The following is a 15138-nucleotide window of genomic DNA, read 5'->3' as shown; positions in this document are numbered from 1 at the left end:
ATACTCCAGGGTACTCCTGGACAGGCGAGAACCCTGTCCTCACCTGGACAGGTAGGGAAAGGTGGACAGGCGAGGACAAGGAGACGTAACCACAACAAACTGAAGCATCAGCTGATCTTCGGAGTACTCATATCCAGGGATTAATGATCATTCTCTAGCAGGCCCGTGAACCATTTAAAACAGCTGTAAATCATGAATGAAAAAGTCTGCTCTTTATATATTCCTTGTGTTGTAAAACCTGCGTTAATATCCAATAACTCAACGGTAAAATCCGACATAACGAGAACAGGGGTAGTTTCGGATTCATAGAGAAGCCTCCAGAGTTCTGCTCATTATAATGAGAATAACGACGGATTTGTGGATTTTCATGCAGAAACAGCTTGTAATGATCACTCATATATACACATTCACAACAGATGGTATTCTTCAGTTGATTTCCATCCACGTGCAGCCCTGGTGAAGTTCTGGTGAAACACCAGATGCTGTGTGTACATTCAGCCCCTGCAGGCCTTCATAAACACATCTGGCGTCTTTAGTAATTTATACAAACATGAAATAGCGTTGACCTTTGGAAAGACATCTGCAGTCCTACTGAGATACTTTCAAATTTGAAGCTCTGTGGAGATTTTCTCCACTTACGTGGTAATAAAATCTCCCTTCCACAGTTTGATGGACACTCATTCAGACGCTACATTAAGGTACCCCGAGAAGCGCAATCAACAGTTTTCCCCCCTTTATATATCTACATACACTGCTACAATGATTTTACATCTCTATGGGCACATCTGTCGGTTTACAAATGTTAAATATCTTATTATTTAGATATTCAGAGGCCTGTTGTTGCATAAAAAAATTTATCCACGGTATATTCCGCATATCTGACACTCTCTCACACACACACACACACACACACACACACACACACACACACACACACACACACACACACAGAGCAAGCTACTGCAGAGTTTCAGAGCTGGGCTCGTTAACGGCGGATCATGGTTAATATACTGCCTCGTCCTCGTCCTCGTCCTCACTGCGGAGACGGAACTGATCCCCAACCAGTGCCGCCATTTAATCAGGGGCTGGAGGACCACAGAGAGACAGGGTGAGAGGGAGTGCGATGGGGGAGGGATAAGAGCAATTTGAAAGGATGGAGGGAGGCACTGGGGAGAAGAAGAGAGGGGGAGGAAGAGTGAAGGAATTAAGGCAATCTGGTAAAGGTAATGGAAGGGTAGAGAGGACGGAGGCATGAAAAGGAGTAGGAAGAGAATGAGATGAGGAAGTGAGATGGAATAAAGTGGACGGGGGGAGGTAAGAGTGCAGAGAAGAGAGGCGATAACAGTGAGGAAGGCTGTGGAGGGGAGGAGGAGAGCGAGGAGGCGTGTCCTGCGTCCTCATCAGTATTCTGTCCTGACCAGAGCTTTATTGTGATGCTGGACGACCACTTCAACCACGACAACCGCTGCTGCAGCCTGCAGCCCCACACATCCTCCGTCAGTCTGTCTGTCGGTCTGTCCTTCCTCAGTCTGTCTGTCCTCCATCAGTCTGTCTGTCCTCCATCAGTCTGTTCCTACATGTCACTGTGCATTCATTGAAGACTGAGCTGGTCTGAGTTGAAGGCTGCAGTAGATCACGGTCGATGTTTTCCTGGGGGTAACGAACAGCTTGTACAACAACTACTTCTACAAAAAATAGCAGGATATGCCTTTTATAAACAATCAGCTTGAATAGCAACTTTAGAGTATCTCAGAAGTAAATATTTACAAGGTTCACCAAATCTGCAGAAAATATTCATCAGAAATTTGGGTAAATGCTCCATGCGTCGACGTCATGAACAGTGTAAAGATCCAACCATCGACACTGAGCTAGAAATCCGGTAGGAACACTGGAAAACCACTGTCTGTTCCATAGAAGTGGAAATGTTTCTGCATCATTTCTGAAAAACACATGTATGCGTGTATGCTTCCTCTGTGGTATTTTTTTTTAGAAAAGTGAAAAAGTATCAACTCGATATCTGCTTACCTCTCTTAGCTCTTTATTTCCTTTTACTATTTCACAATACTGTGCCTTATTCTATGTGTTGTTTTTATTATCTCGTTATATTTTTCTGTGTATTTGTCATTCTATCAAAGAGCTTTCCTTGTTCGTCTTTAACCTCCCCTCAGGCTGCTTTTCTTAATAAAAGCATGAGACGATAACAGATGGACTTTAGCGACTTGGCAGTGAATTATAGAAAAGTTTATTTAACATGTGATGTCTGTTAATATCCGTTTCCAGACGCCTGTCAGTAGTTCAGAGGTCACAGAGCTGAAATCAGCAGAGTCACATTGTTGTTGATCTCTTCAATTGTTCGGCTCTGCTCATTCCAGCTCTGTTGTTAGCGGTTAGCGGTTAGCATGTCTTTCACGTGCTGCTACCTTCAAGTGCTTCTCCGTTAATTCACATGTTACATTTATACTTGTTCACAAGTAACGGAAGAAGCTCAACTTTTGAAAGTTCTAATCTTCATGCTCCACATGTTGAGCTCACTCAGTTTGACATTTCCTTGTGAAGGCACCTGAAGGTAGTAACATCTGCTCTCTGACTGCTGGAGCCACAGAAACACAATCATGGTTTATAAATGTTGGGAAGGTAACAGAGTGTGAACGGACACGGAAGCTGGAAATTGAAGCTTGAGTCCAAACAAATGATTGTGTACAACATTGAATTTGACGTGACAGGACCCGACATGCATTTTTTATCATCGCTGCATTTTGCATGCGCTCCTGGGTAAAGTAAAATCCGGATTGTTGGTTTTTTTCTCTTTACTGGTTCTGTACTGCAAGTTCTACCTGACACTCTGTGGCTCCACTTCCTCTTTCTGATATTGCCTTTAATCTTCTTCTTCTCTGTTGTTTCTCACTTCCTCATTCCTCCACTCCATCTCTCCAACAAACATGGCTGCCTGCTGCATGTCTCCTCCTAACCTGCATGTCATTTTATCCTTTGACCACCAACCTGCTTCCATCTGTGATCCTTCCCACCTGCATTTCATCAAATCTCCTGCCGCCTTCAGACCCCATTGACCCCTCTGAGGAAGACCTCTTCCACCTCTTTGATAAATACCCCACTCCCATGCCAGACACCAGCACTCCCATGATCCCCCCGGTGGGGGTCCAAGCCGTCGCTCTGTCCTCAGACTCGGTGCGCGTGTCCTGGGCCGACAACTCCATGACCAAGAACCAGAAGTCGTCTGAGGTCCGGTACTACTCCGTCAAGTGGAAAACCAGCTACTCCACCAGCGGGAAGTACAAGGTGTGCACACACACACACGCACGCACGCGCACACACACACACACACACACACACACACACACACACACACACACACACACACACACACACACACACACACACACACACACACACACACACACACACACACACTGCTGTTGTTGTATGATTTCTTATTATTCATAATTTGTGACTTCACAATGGAATAGAAAGTCTTCCAACTTGTTGCTCGATAAGGGAGAGTTGTTGAGATCCATGTTCTGATAATTATTCCTCAAACTTTCCACATCTTTGTCACTGACTTCGATCTGACGTTTTCAACAGCTCTTGTCTGTTTTCGAACAAACCTTGAGAAACACTTAAATGTTGAGTGAAAGCTTTTATTTGCTCGAGTCTTGAATTCATGCTGAACTCTTCATTGCACAGCTGTGCATGTTGGACAATCTTCTAATTTTCTCACAGAGCTTATCCTCAGAAAAAGGTGAAGAAGATCGTATAAATCAGGATTCAGGAAAACACCAGTTAAAACTGAGAATCAAAGAACAGGGGGAAAGAGATGAAGAAAAAACGCCCTTTATCAAAATACCACTTCCCTACTTTTGAAAGGATGAAAGTGAAAGGTTACTGCCTTTATTGGAGTTTTATTCCAGTTTGGCACTGTGTTATTTGAGTGCAGGTGTTGTTGTTTCATATGAGAATACATTTAGAAATTTTAATAAAAGCTGGATTAGTTTGAGAAGGACACAGATTCAGCTCAGACCCTGTTTTATAAGAGCTCTGCTTCTATTTGAAGTTAAAGTGTACCTGCTCAATGCGTCTGTCTGTCTGAGTTCCTATTGTACTCTGTCAGGTTTTCCCCTCCGACCACAACGTTTCACCGTGTTCCTCACTCCTGCCACTATAAACCAAACAGTAAGATAAATATGAGTCCTGATAAAGACAAGATAGTAAAATCAAGATTCAAGCGATGTCAGCAGGCTGAAAGAGTGTGTTTTCCTTTATTGTTGAGAAATCTTTTGAAGTTGTTTTTCTCTGCTGAATGAAGAGCCTCAATGATTCGGCGGGACATGTGTAGTAAAGCTGTAGCAACTGTCTGAAGTTTCTAAAATTCCCTCACTGATCTTGTGGTGCTTTTCTATTCGACAGGTCAAAAGCTTTTTCCTCCAGACAAACTCTGGACTTGGGAGAAAAGACCTTGACAATAATGTGCACAGCGCTTTCAAAATGTCTTGAAATAGGAAATCTATACGAGGGCAGACAGTCTGTACACCTCAATAAAGAGCAGACGAAGAGGATCGGGGGGCCGGGAAGGGGGTGGGGGGTTTGGGGGCGTGGGCGAGGGGGGTTATGCTCTTCCTCTTTGCTCTCTGTCACTTTCCGACAATGAGACACAAGGACAAAGTGAAGTCTGGCGTTTAAATGAAAATGCACCAAAGTTTTGCTGTCAATTGTTAACACGTTGAAGATGAAAACATATTTAAAGTGCAAACACAAGGACAGGCTCAGTGCAGACAGGAAATGAGATGCTTAGAGGACAGACACTTTCACAGAGAGTCCTTCTGTTTCCATGAGGACTCTTTGTAAAGAGTTCTGTGATGTGTCTTCCATGAGAAGCAGCTTTTAACAGCTACGTATCCTGTTTCAGTCTGCAGACACCACCGCGCTCAGCCATACCGTCACTGGCCTCAAACCCAACACCATGTACGAGTTTGCTGTCATGGTAACCAAAGGTCGCAAGTCCAGCACCTGGAGTATGACGGCGCACGCCACCACGTATGAAGCAGGTAGGTTCTGTTAGTACTCAGTAGAACTTCTCTACTCGACTGTCTGAGGACTCAAACTGCTTCGTCCTTCCCACTGCTGAATTCATTTCCCCATTTACACCACAAAATTCCAAGTGGCAACGCTTATTAATTTCAGAAAAGTTGCGCTTACACAGCAACATTCTGAAAAAGATCTTTGTTTACACGTCAAGGGCTGAAATGCTGATAAACATGGAGTTGTATGGCAGGCCACAAGCTGGCGCTGTTGGTTGTTTTTGTAATGAAACCATACATATACTGAACAAAACACTCGTCAGCAGACGTAGTCTGTTCCAACTCCTGAAAAAGATCGTCTGTCCCCCGAAGCTGCACTCCATCATCAAATCAATTCAAACCGACATGCAGAGCATGGGGTGCTACAACGGAGCAACATCAGAACCGTTCCCCATCAAGAGTGGAGTCAAGCGGGGCTGTGTGCTTGCCCCAACCCTCTTCAGGATCTTTGCCTCGATGCTCCTGTCCCATGCCTTCAAGGAGAACGAGGACGGAGTCTACATGCACAATCGTTCAGATGGCAGGCTGTACAACTTGGCCAGGTTCCGAGCCAAGACCAAGTCAGGCACATCACCATCAGGGAGGCCCTCTTTGCCGACGATGCCGCCATCACAACCCACACTGAAGAAGCACTCCAGAGGCTGATCGACCACTTTGTCCTTGTGTGTGATAAATTTGGCCTCACGATCAGCATCAAGAAAATGGAGGTGATGGGACAGGGAACTAACTCCCCTCCAAGTATCCACATAAGGAGTCAGGAGCTCAACGCAGTTGATCGGCTCCAGTACCTGGGATCCGCCATCAGCTCGAACCGGAGATCAGCTCCAGGATTGCCAAGGCCTCTGCAGTGATATCCAGGCTCCACAAAGAGGGTGTGGGCCAACAACAACCTGACGTTGAACACCTAGATGCAGGTATACAGAGCCTACGTCTTGTCCACACTCCTCTACTCCAGCGAAACCTGGACACCATATGCTGCCCAGGAGACACGACTGAACAGCTTTCATCTTTGCTGCCTCGACACATACAGGAGAACACATGGTAGGACAGGATCCCCAACGCTGATGAACTCGAGCAACAAGGCCTGCCATCCATCTTCACCCTTTTGAGTCAGCGCCGTCTTTGCTGGTTAGGCCACGTCCGCTGAATGGAGGACGGCCGAATACCAAAGGGCCTGTTCTACGGCGAGCTCTCAGGAGGTTCCAGATCCCGAGCTGGCCCCCGGCTGCGCTTCAAAGACACCTGCAAAAGAGATATAAAGTGTGCTGGAATCGACACTCAGTCTTGGGAAAGCCTCGCAGAGTCTCGGGACTCCTGGGGTCTCACTATGCACAGTGGGACCAAGCAAGCCGAGCAGGACCACACCGACCACCAGAGAAAGAAGAGAGCCGCCCGCAAGTGCAGAGCAGCCCGCAAGTCCAAAGCCACCCACAAGTCCAGCTTCACAGACTGGACGGCGACGACCCACACCTGCAGCCTCTGTGGCAAAGACTGTCACTCCCACATCGGACTTCACAACTGCATGAGAAGAAGCAGCGTCCGGACCTGATTCAACCTGGTGCAGCCCATCGTCTCGTGAGACGGAAGGAGGCCAAAGAAGAACACTGAACAAAAATATAAACGCAACACTTTTGTTTTTGCTCCCATTTTTCATGAGCTGAAGTCAAAGATCTGAAACATTTTCTATATACACAAAAGACCTATTTCTCTCAAATATTGTTCACAAATCTGCCTAAATCTTTGTTAGTGAGCACTTCTCCTTTGCCGAGATAATCCATCCCACCTCACAGACCAAGATGCTGATCAGACAGCATGATTATTGCACAGGTGTGCCTTAGGGTGGCCACAATAAAAGCCCACTCTAAAATGTGCAGTTTGATCAAACAGCACAATGCCACAGATGCCTCAAGTTTTGAGGGAGTGTGCAATTGGCATGCTGACTTGGGATCGGACGTTTGCACAGCCGTCAGGTCAAGACTGTGGCATCAAACCAGCCCCAATAAAGTATGGAATAATACAGATGCAGCAAAGCGTCAGTGTTTCTTTCTACTGAATGTAGTTAAAGTGAGTGTTGGACTTCAGGGACAAACACAGTGATCAAACCTCAATGCAGCACAAGAAAGAGAGGGAACATGTTTTATTTCCTTTCAGCAACATTTCCATTTAATGAAGATTTGAGCAGCCGGCAGTGTGAAGAGTCCCTGAGGAACTCCACAACACAATGAAACCAGACTCAAAATGTCAGGGTATCTCTTTCAGGATGTTTACAATCATGTTTCCTGGATTTGTCAGCCAATCAAGTGTATTACATCAGCCCCCCGTGGTTCCCCGAGGGTCCCAAAAAAAATACTGACCTTCAGACTGAGGCTCTGTTCAGAAATGCAGTATAAAGAGCCGTTGCATCACAGATAGATACTCGTGTAACCAGAATAAATACCTTTACTGACGAAAAAAATATCCGGAGTTGACAACTCTCCTTCTGCTGCAGCTACATAAAAAAGCGGCTGCTATTACCGAAGCTTCTCGTGGTCGAGGAGGGTGACGAACGTCAGCTTTTCATGGTCTTGAAAATGATATGATGGCAAATAATATAATCCTGAATCCTGCCATGGAAGTTTTAGTAAGGGCAAGTAAATTATAAATTGCGTTCAATGAACTCTTGGAAAAGTCCGTCTTGAAAATTGTTTTGACAATAAATCTGCAACCAAATCTCTTTATCTTCTCCTGTAGCCATTGAAGGTTGACAAAACCGCTATTAAATAAACGCAACTATATTTTGTCCGTGCAGCTCGATACAGATGCAGTCAGCGAGCGCTGGAGAGTGAACTCTCTGAAAACGCTGACGTTACCATCGGCCTGCTAGAAGGCCCTGAGTCACCAACTCAAAATCTGATTGGTTGAAGCATCAGTGTGACCGACACTTATTTTACACTGCAGACGCCTGCAGAATTGAATGTGAAGGCCTCAGGCAGATTTCTTTACCCTGGCTGAAATCAGTCTGTGATTCAGATATTTTTCTTAGGCCTGTAGAGAAGGCCTTGCGGGCCCTGACGGGCCGCCACTGCAAAATACACACTAACCACATCTGCAACACACAACCCACCACGGTGTCGACATTGGCTGGGCTTGGGATCGGTGATAAACAGGCCTTTAAAGCCGTGGATTCAGCTTCAACTCTCAGTAAACATTCAGGATTCATCCAGCAGACTCCACATGAGAGCCTCATATCCAGATGTAATAGCAACACATTTTGTCTAGATCACTTTGTTTGATGTGTAAAATTCAAGCTCATTTAAATTACAGAGAGCTTCTCCTATAAAGTTCACAGACGGCGTGATTGATTGACCTTTGAGTTATTAATGTGTGGCTCACCCCTTGTCTGGCTCAGACCAGGCTAACGTTTGTTGCGGTGAGCAGTTAGAATTCCCAATATCTCTGCTTGTAAAGAATATGAATAGAAATTCCATAATTTTTGCTGCTTTTACAGATTGTTTTGCAGCTTGTAATTTGTTTCATTCAAAAAAATGTAAAAAAGTATTACCTGACATTGTGCTTCATCTGCCAAATCTCCATACTAATTGTATGTTAATTTGTCTTATCTGTGCTCCACTTCTTTTGAAAATTGTGTGATCTTGAACTATCAACCAGCTAAAATCAGGTCTTCACACATGCAGATGAAGTGGCTCTGGACCTTCCTTCACTTTTACGGCACACGGACCCTGTGGGTTTCCTCTCTTTATTATTTGCTTTCATATGATGAGTCATCATATGAAAGTAAATTACTCAATCACTTGAGGACAGAGACCCAGCAATAGACCAACGCTTTCATTATGTTTTGGGGGTTCTTGTACGCGACGGTGACCAGGGCCACTGAAAACACAACTTTTTGAAAATGGCTCCCAAGGTGTAACCTTTTGACAATTGACTGACTCTGTTTCCATGGAAACAGAGGGAAAACACTTTTCTGGGGTTATTTACCTGGTACTTGTTAGTTTTACTGGTGCAAAAAATGTTTTCTAACATGCATTTGTGAAATATTGCGCGAAGATCACTCTTCGAACTTCAAATCTTATTTTAGTACAGTCACAGCCAAAATACGAAACAAATCTTCCAAAAAAAAAAAAAAAAAAAGATTGGTTCCATAAAAAATACATAAGACATTTTGAGTATTGGGTCATTTTGTTACCAGTCATCCACCAATGAAGGTCATGCTTTTTAATAAAAGATACCATTTCTGTGGCCGTGCTTTGTGTCTTTATAAATCCAGCACATTAGAAGGTTCTTTAGAAACAGAAATGACTAAAACCAGGAACCCAACACAGGAAACACGCCTGAAGATACAGATTCTCAGCCGGGGGCGGGGGGGGGGGGGGGTACCACTGCCGTCAGATAGCCAGGAAGTGCAGATAAAGTCCAATGACAATAACGCTTGAGTTAGAACTGATTCCATTATCTGTAACTTCACGATAACTGTCAACATAAACAGTGAACTGTCATGTTGATTATTCCACCCTGTTTTAAACTCATTTTAATTAGCTCAGAGGTTTCATACAGCATGTTAAATTATTGTGTGGGCCGGGAAAAAAAAAAAAAGATCTTTTAATAACTTATAATTAATCACAACTGCAAATGTGTCCTTCAATTTGAATGCAGAGTATATAATGAAGATGTTCTATTGTAGTTAAATATATTTTTACGTTACATGAACCCGTTTTAAAAGGAACATTTTTGCGTCATTTCAATAAAATGCTGTTTTACCGGCGGAAATGTGAATTTCCCTGAAACCATGTCATCCCTTTACAAACCCTCATGTCGTCTTTTAAGTTTGTCCTGACCAGAAGCGGACCCACCGAGTAGATTGATTCATTAATTGTTTAAAATAAAAACCGATTATTTGATTGATTAAGTGAATGGGCCCACGGGCCCTATGTTTGTGTCCAGTCATAATCACACAGACAACATTTCATGAAACAACAGAGGAAAAAGCTGCTCCAGGATTTAATCCCGCAGTTTTCAAATGACTTAGGATTAATGAGAATAAAACCAGCTGTAATGCTAACTCATGTTCGTGTCGTTCCCCTCCCAGTTTTCAGTGAAGTCTTGTTTTAATCTGCACCGTTTGCAGTGGAAATGAGTGTTTTTGGTGTCACAGTTCATGCTGATTACAGCAGCCTGCAGGTAAGCAGTGTGCTTCCCACGTCTCCCTGTGTATTTATGAGAAGTACAGGTTGTCACGGTCCCTAACAGGCTCCAGAGGAACTTGTAATTTCCTCCAGTGCATCGTGTCAGATTTAACAAGCGGTTTCATTAGCAGACTGCGGGGTGCACGCGATGAGGCCTGTCCCACTGCCAAACCCAAAACCCTCGTCTTTAATCACGTCTGTAACTCAGCAAACCTTTCACAACGCCGCGGCGCCGCCCAGCTGCCACTTAGTTTCCATGGAGACGGAAGAGGGGAAGAGAAGGCTTGTTCTGTGCCGTGAGGCCAAGAGCTTGACATTCTCACAACAGGAGCAATACGACAAGGCAGTCGGGCAAAGTGCTGGAAAATTGCCTCCCGCACAATTTGCTCAAGTTCAAACATAGAAGATGACTGAACACAAGACGGTGAATCCACAGGGAAACCCGGCCAAGCCGCACGCTAACCCACATCTCGCTTCTCTCTTCATCCGTGACTGACAGCTCCGAGCTCCGCCCCCAAAGATCTGACCGTCATCAGTCGAGAGGGACGACCCCGAGCCATCCTGATCAGCTGGCAGCCACCGATGGAGGCAAACGGGAGAATCACAGGTGAGAGTGTCACTCACTCACTCACACATACACACACACACACACACACACACACACACACACACACACACACACACACCATTGTTACGATTCCCTCGTCAATTCTACTGGGCGCGAGTGACGTCACCACGCACATCCTTCACTCGTGCAGCCAGCAGGAAACATGGCGCCCAGGTGACACGAACGCTTGAAAGTTTGGTTCCATTTCAGGAGAAAGAATGACGACAGGGCAATTTGCAATACTTGCAAAGTGGGTCTTTCATTAAAGGGAGAAAATACGACAAATACAGAAACATGTGAACACGCAGCAGCAATAACTTTGAACGAATGATGTGTTTTTGATCCACTCCGGAGTGAATCTCAAAACAGCAGCAGTGGCAACGTGAGCAGGTCCCCTGCTAATAATACTGCTGGTTTTTAATTTCCAAATGAGACTCGATAAAGAACCCAATCATTCAGCGAAATCAAAAATGGAATCAGAATTTTCGAAAGTATTCTCTGTTCCCATCCCTTGGTCAACGTTCTAGTCAGAGGCACATGAAACAAGGGAGTCAAAAAGTTCTGTTCTTCTTCCACACATTTATTATGATTCACCCGTCCTGGCCCAGACGACACCTGCTTTCAAAACTCGCCTCAATAGTCACTATAAAAAATGTTGAGAGCAGTATTACAAATGGATCCCGGTGGAAAAAGCTGTGCAAGATTAACATGATCAGTCAACATCTTTATTCATTTACTCTCACATTTACAATCACACCGTTTGACTATTTGAGCTTCTTTTTCCCTGATTTTACAAATAATCTAACCTGGAGTCCTGCAGAGGAGAAATGATGGCCGTTCAAAAAGTTTTGAATGACTCAGAGTCCAGCTAAATGAAAGGTCACAGCGTGCTAATTTCCCAATGCTTCATCGTAACACAACATGTGCAAAACATTGAAATACCTTTCGACACTAGGCAAACTGAAACGTGTGTGCTCCATAATGCAGAATCAGAGACAAACCAGCCAGATTAGATAGCCAGATTTATCTTCCATGTTAGTTTTCTTTTATTTATGAAGGGCCTCAAAATGTCAAAAAGTACAACCACAGAAACTAAAGATGCCATAAATAATTTAACATAATAACACTTAGAATTCTTAAATTAAATTAGCTTAGCTTAGCTTAGCTTTTTGTATTTTCTCACTTTGGTATTAAAGGATCTGCTAATTAATTTTAGTTTTATGGTTTAATGATTTCAATCGTAAAAAATGCTTTAAATGTGACTTTGTACACACACGCACACACACACTCACACACACACACACACACTCACACACACACATGCACTCACACACTTGTTTTATTGTTCCCGCTCCTCCTCTGGGTGATCGGCTCGGCTGTAAAGCCGTCTGTTTTAACGAGCACTGCTGCTCCTGCAGTGTCCCTGAGGACGAATCAAACGCTCCCTGCAGAGACAACTGTAACACACACACACACACACACACACACACACACACACACACACACACACACACACACACACACACACACACACACACAGGCTCTCAACATCTCTTTTGTTGCATTTGTCTCTTAAATCCGATTAAATCTGCTTCTCTTCTCTTCTCTTCTCTTCTCTTCTCTTCTCTTCTCTTCTCTTCTCTTCTCTTCTCCTGCCTGATTCTACTCGTTTCAGTCTAATTCTGTCCTGAAGATGGAAGGAGAAGAATGTTTTTTTAACCTGTCTCCTATGTGACGCCATCAGGTTACATCCTGTACTACACGATGGATAAGAACATGCCCATCGACGACTGGGTGATGGAGCCCATCAGCGGCGACCGGCTCACCCACCAGGTGGTGGACCTGAACCTGGACACGGTTTACTACTTCAGGATCCAGGCCAAGAACACCAAGGGAGTCGGTCCTCTGTCCGAGCCCATCCACTTCAGGACGGCCAAGGGTCAGTGTGTGTGTGTGTGTGTGTGTGTGTGTGTGTGTGTGTGTGTGTGTGTGTGTGTGTGTGTGTGTGTGTGTGTGTGTGTGTGTGTGTGTGTGTGTGTGTGTGTGTGTGCGTGCGTGCGTGTTTGGTGAGTAGAAACATGAATGAATGCAGATTGTGTGTTCTGTGGTTCGATAGTGTCTAAATGTTCTCTTCTTGTCTCTTTCAGTGGAACATCCTGATAAGATGGCCAACGATCAGGGTAGGTGTCCGTCATGTGTTGTCGTCGGGCCACCGTCACACACGCTGATGATTAAATATATTGGACGTTTCATCATACGCAGTTTTGTTTCCTCTGTGGCGGCAGGTGACACTAAAGTCACGTACCTTTTTTTTTGCTTCATGTTATATCGCGCTTGTGTGTTTTACAACTTGCTGTTTAAGCTGCGTCAGCACATCTGTGCAGCCGTGCAGGAGTCGCCGTTAAAGCCAGACACCGTGTTGGTGCATTACTTACATTAACCTAGAAAGCGGTGGTGCGGGGTGTATTTCCACTGGCTGTGAGTCCACGTGTGCGTCTTGATGGGTGGAAGAGCAGATTCAGGCTAACAGCAGCAGATACGGACGTACAGTGTGAACAAAAGGACCCCAGACAAGAGGACAGGAGCCTGACAGCAGATGATACTGTCTCTAACAGTTTGTTAGTTACACGGCAGCTGTCTCCGGTCCCGACTGTCACATTTCTGCTGCTTGATTTCAACAAAACAACAACATATAACAGTTTTTACATCCAGACTCCTCCTGCTTCATCGGCCAAAAGACATCACAGATCATGTTTTCATGATATTCACTGATTCAAGTTATCACATGCCAGCGTTTCAATGTTCTTCCTGGTTGTAACACAGTCACATGACTGAAAAGAAAAACAACGCAGGAGCAATAGGAGATCCACAAAACAGATGCAAAGCCGAAAACATGACTCCAAAGAACTCAAGGAGTTTTAGTGGTTCGTGAAAAGACACACTTCAGAATCTTTGTTTTCAGACACAATATATAATTTGGCTCATTTTCAAAGACATGTACTTCTTTTTAATCCTTGATTTTACAGTGTAAATCCTAAATCTAAATCGCTGGGTTAACTGCACTTTAGGTTTTTCTTCATTTCAGTCACAGATTGCCGGCAGAATGATATTATTTATCTCCAAATAATCCCTACAAACAATTAGCTTCACCTTGATAAATTCACTGAAAGTTTGTTGATTGTGTTCATCAGTGGGGCAGGATTACTGTGGATTACTGTGGCTGTTCAGAGACGAGCCAGAGAACAAGCGCAGCGCCCCAGTGTTTCTGTTTCATCTCCTTAATGGAAGATCCTCCATCTCACAGCGCTAATGAGAGATCACTTACCCTGAAAACACAGCGGCAAAATGTAAACACAGCACTTTCAACTCACTTTTTTTTTACCCCCCCCCCGACTGAATGAATTTTTCACTGTTACAAACAAGAACATGTGACGGAAGCAGAGAAGCGCTGGCTAATTACATGGTGAAGATAATCTCCTCTCTGTGAGCGAGAGAAACAAGGGGAGAGAAGAGGCTTTTGTTATTATCTGCGCAGACATGCGAGAGGTGATCGGAAAGATGCGTTTGCCACATTCGTATAAAGTCAACGTATCACGAGCGCGTTTTTCCAGGACGGTGCGGTGGTCATTTGAAGAAGTGACATGAAATAATCGTCCGTGTCATTTTGAAGCAGTCTCTCAGGAGAAGATGTGCAGCGGCGATAACTCACCTCCCGACTGCCTTGCAGTCACGTAAAGACGACACGTGCTTCTCAGGAGGCAGTGACGTTTGCCGGAGCTTCTGAATACAGAGGAAATGAAGGAATGGCGTCAGAGTGAAGGACGTCTGAGGCCTTCAACTCTTCCGTTCTTCACTCACGCGGACAATTAAACTGAACGAGTGACACAGAACAAGCTGTAATGGATTTGTCTCAACAAGCCGTGCTGCATGCCGTGGCCCAGTGAGAAGAGACGGTTGTCTCACAACCCCCAAGGTCAGAGACTTGATCGCCACCTGTCCGAGTGTCCTTCAAGCAAAACGCTTTGAAAACACACGAGAATACTGACGCCACATGAGAGCAGTCAAACATGGATAAAACCTGCAGAACTGCCACAACAAACAAACAAATTGAAAGCACACCAGAGGTCTGTGAGCTCGGTTAATGTGAGGCGGTGTGTTGACGTACAGTGCACACTGCTCTGCGGAGTCTTTTATAAATTTCATGCTTTTATTGTGGCAGAATTATAGGCTTTGATAGTTAATACAATAGAGTTCT

At 44.6% G+C, this 15138-nt stretch overlaps 1 protein-coding gene across 1 annotated transcript in view; it reads left to right on the top strand.

The window, feature by feature from the left end:
* The window catches only part of dcc (DCC netrin 1 receptor), a gene marked incomplete at both ends in the record, with an annotated part of 276203 nt that overhangs the window by 199767 nt on the left and 61298 nt on the right, over window positions 1-15138 (top strand). Inside the window, 5 exon segments of the mRNA XM_080477036.1 lie at window positions 3059-3297; window positions 4922-5060; window positions 10776-10883; window positions 12628-12822; window positions 13031-13063. Of these exon segments, the coding sequence (XP_080333162.1) occupies window positions 3059-3297; window positions 4922-5060; window positions 10776-10883; window positions 12628-12822; window positions 13031-13063 (714 nt within the window).

The sequence above is a fragment of the Lipophrys pholis genome, assembly GCF_963383615.2.
Source record: "Lipophrys pholis genome assembly, chromosome: 12".
NCBI classification, from domain to species: Eukaryota; Metazoa; Chordata; class Actinopteri; order Blenniiformes; family Blenniidae; genus Lipophrys; species Lipophrys pholis.
This window is presented reverse-complemented; position numbering and strand designations above follow the sequence as displayed.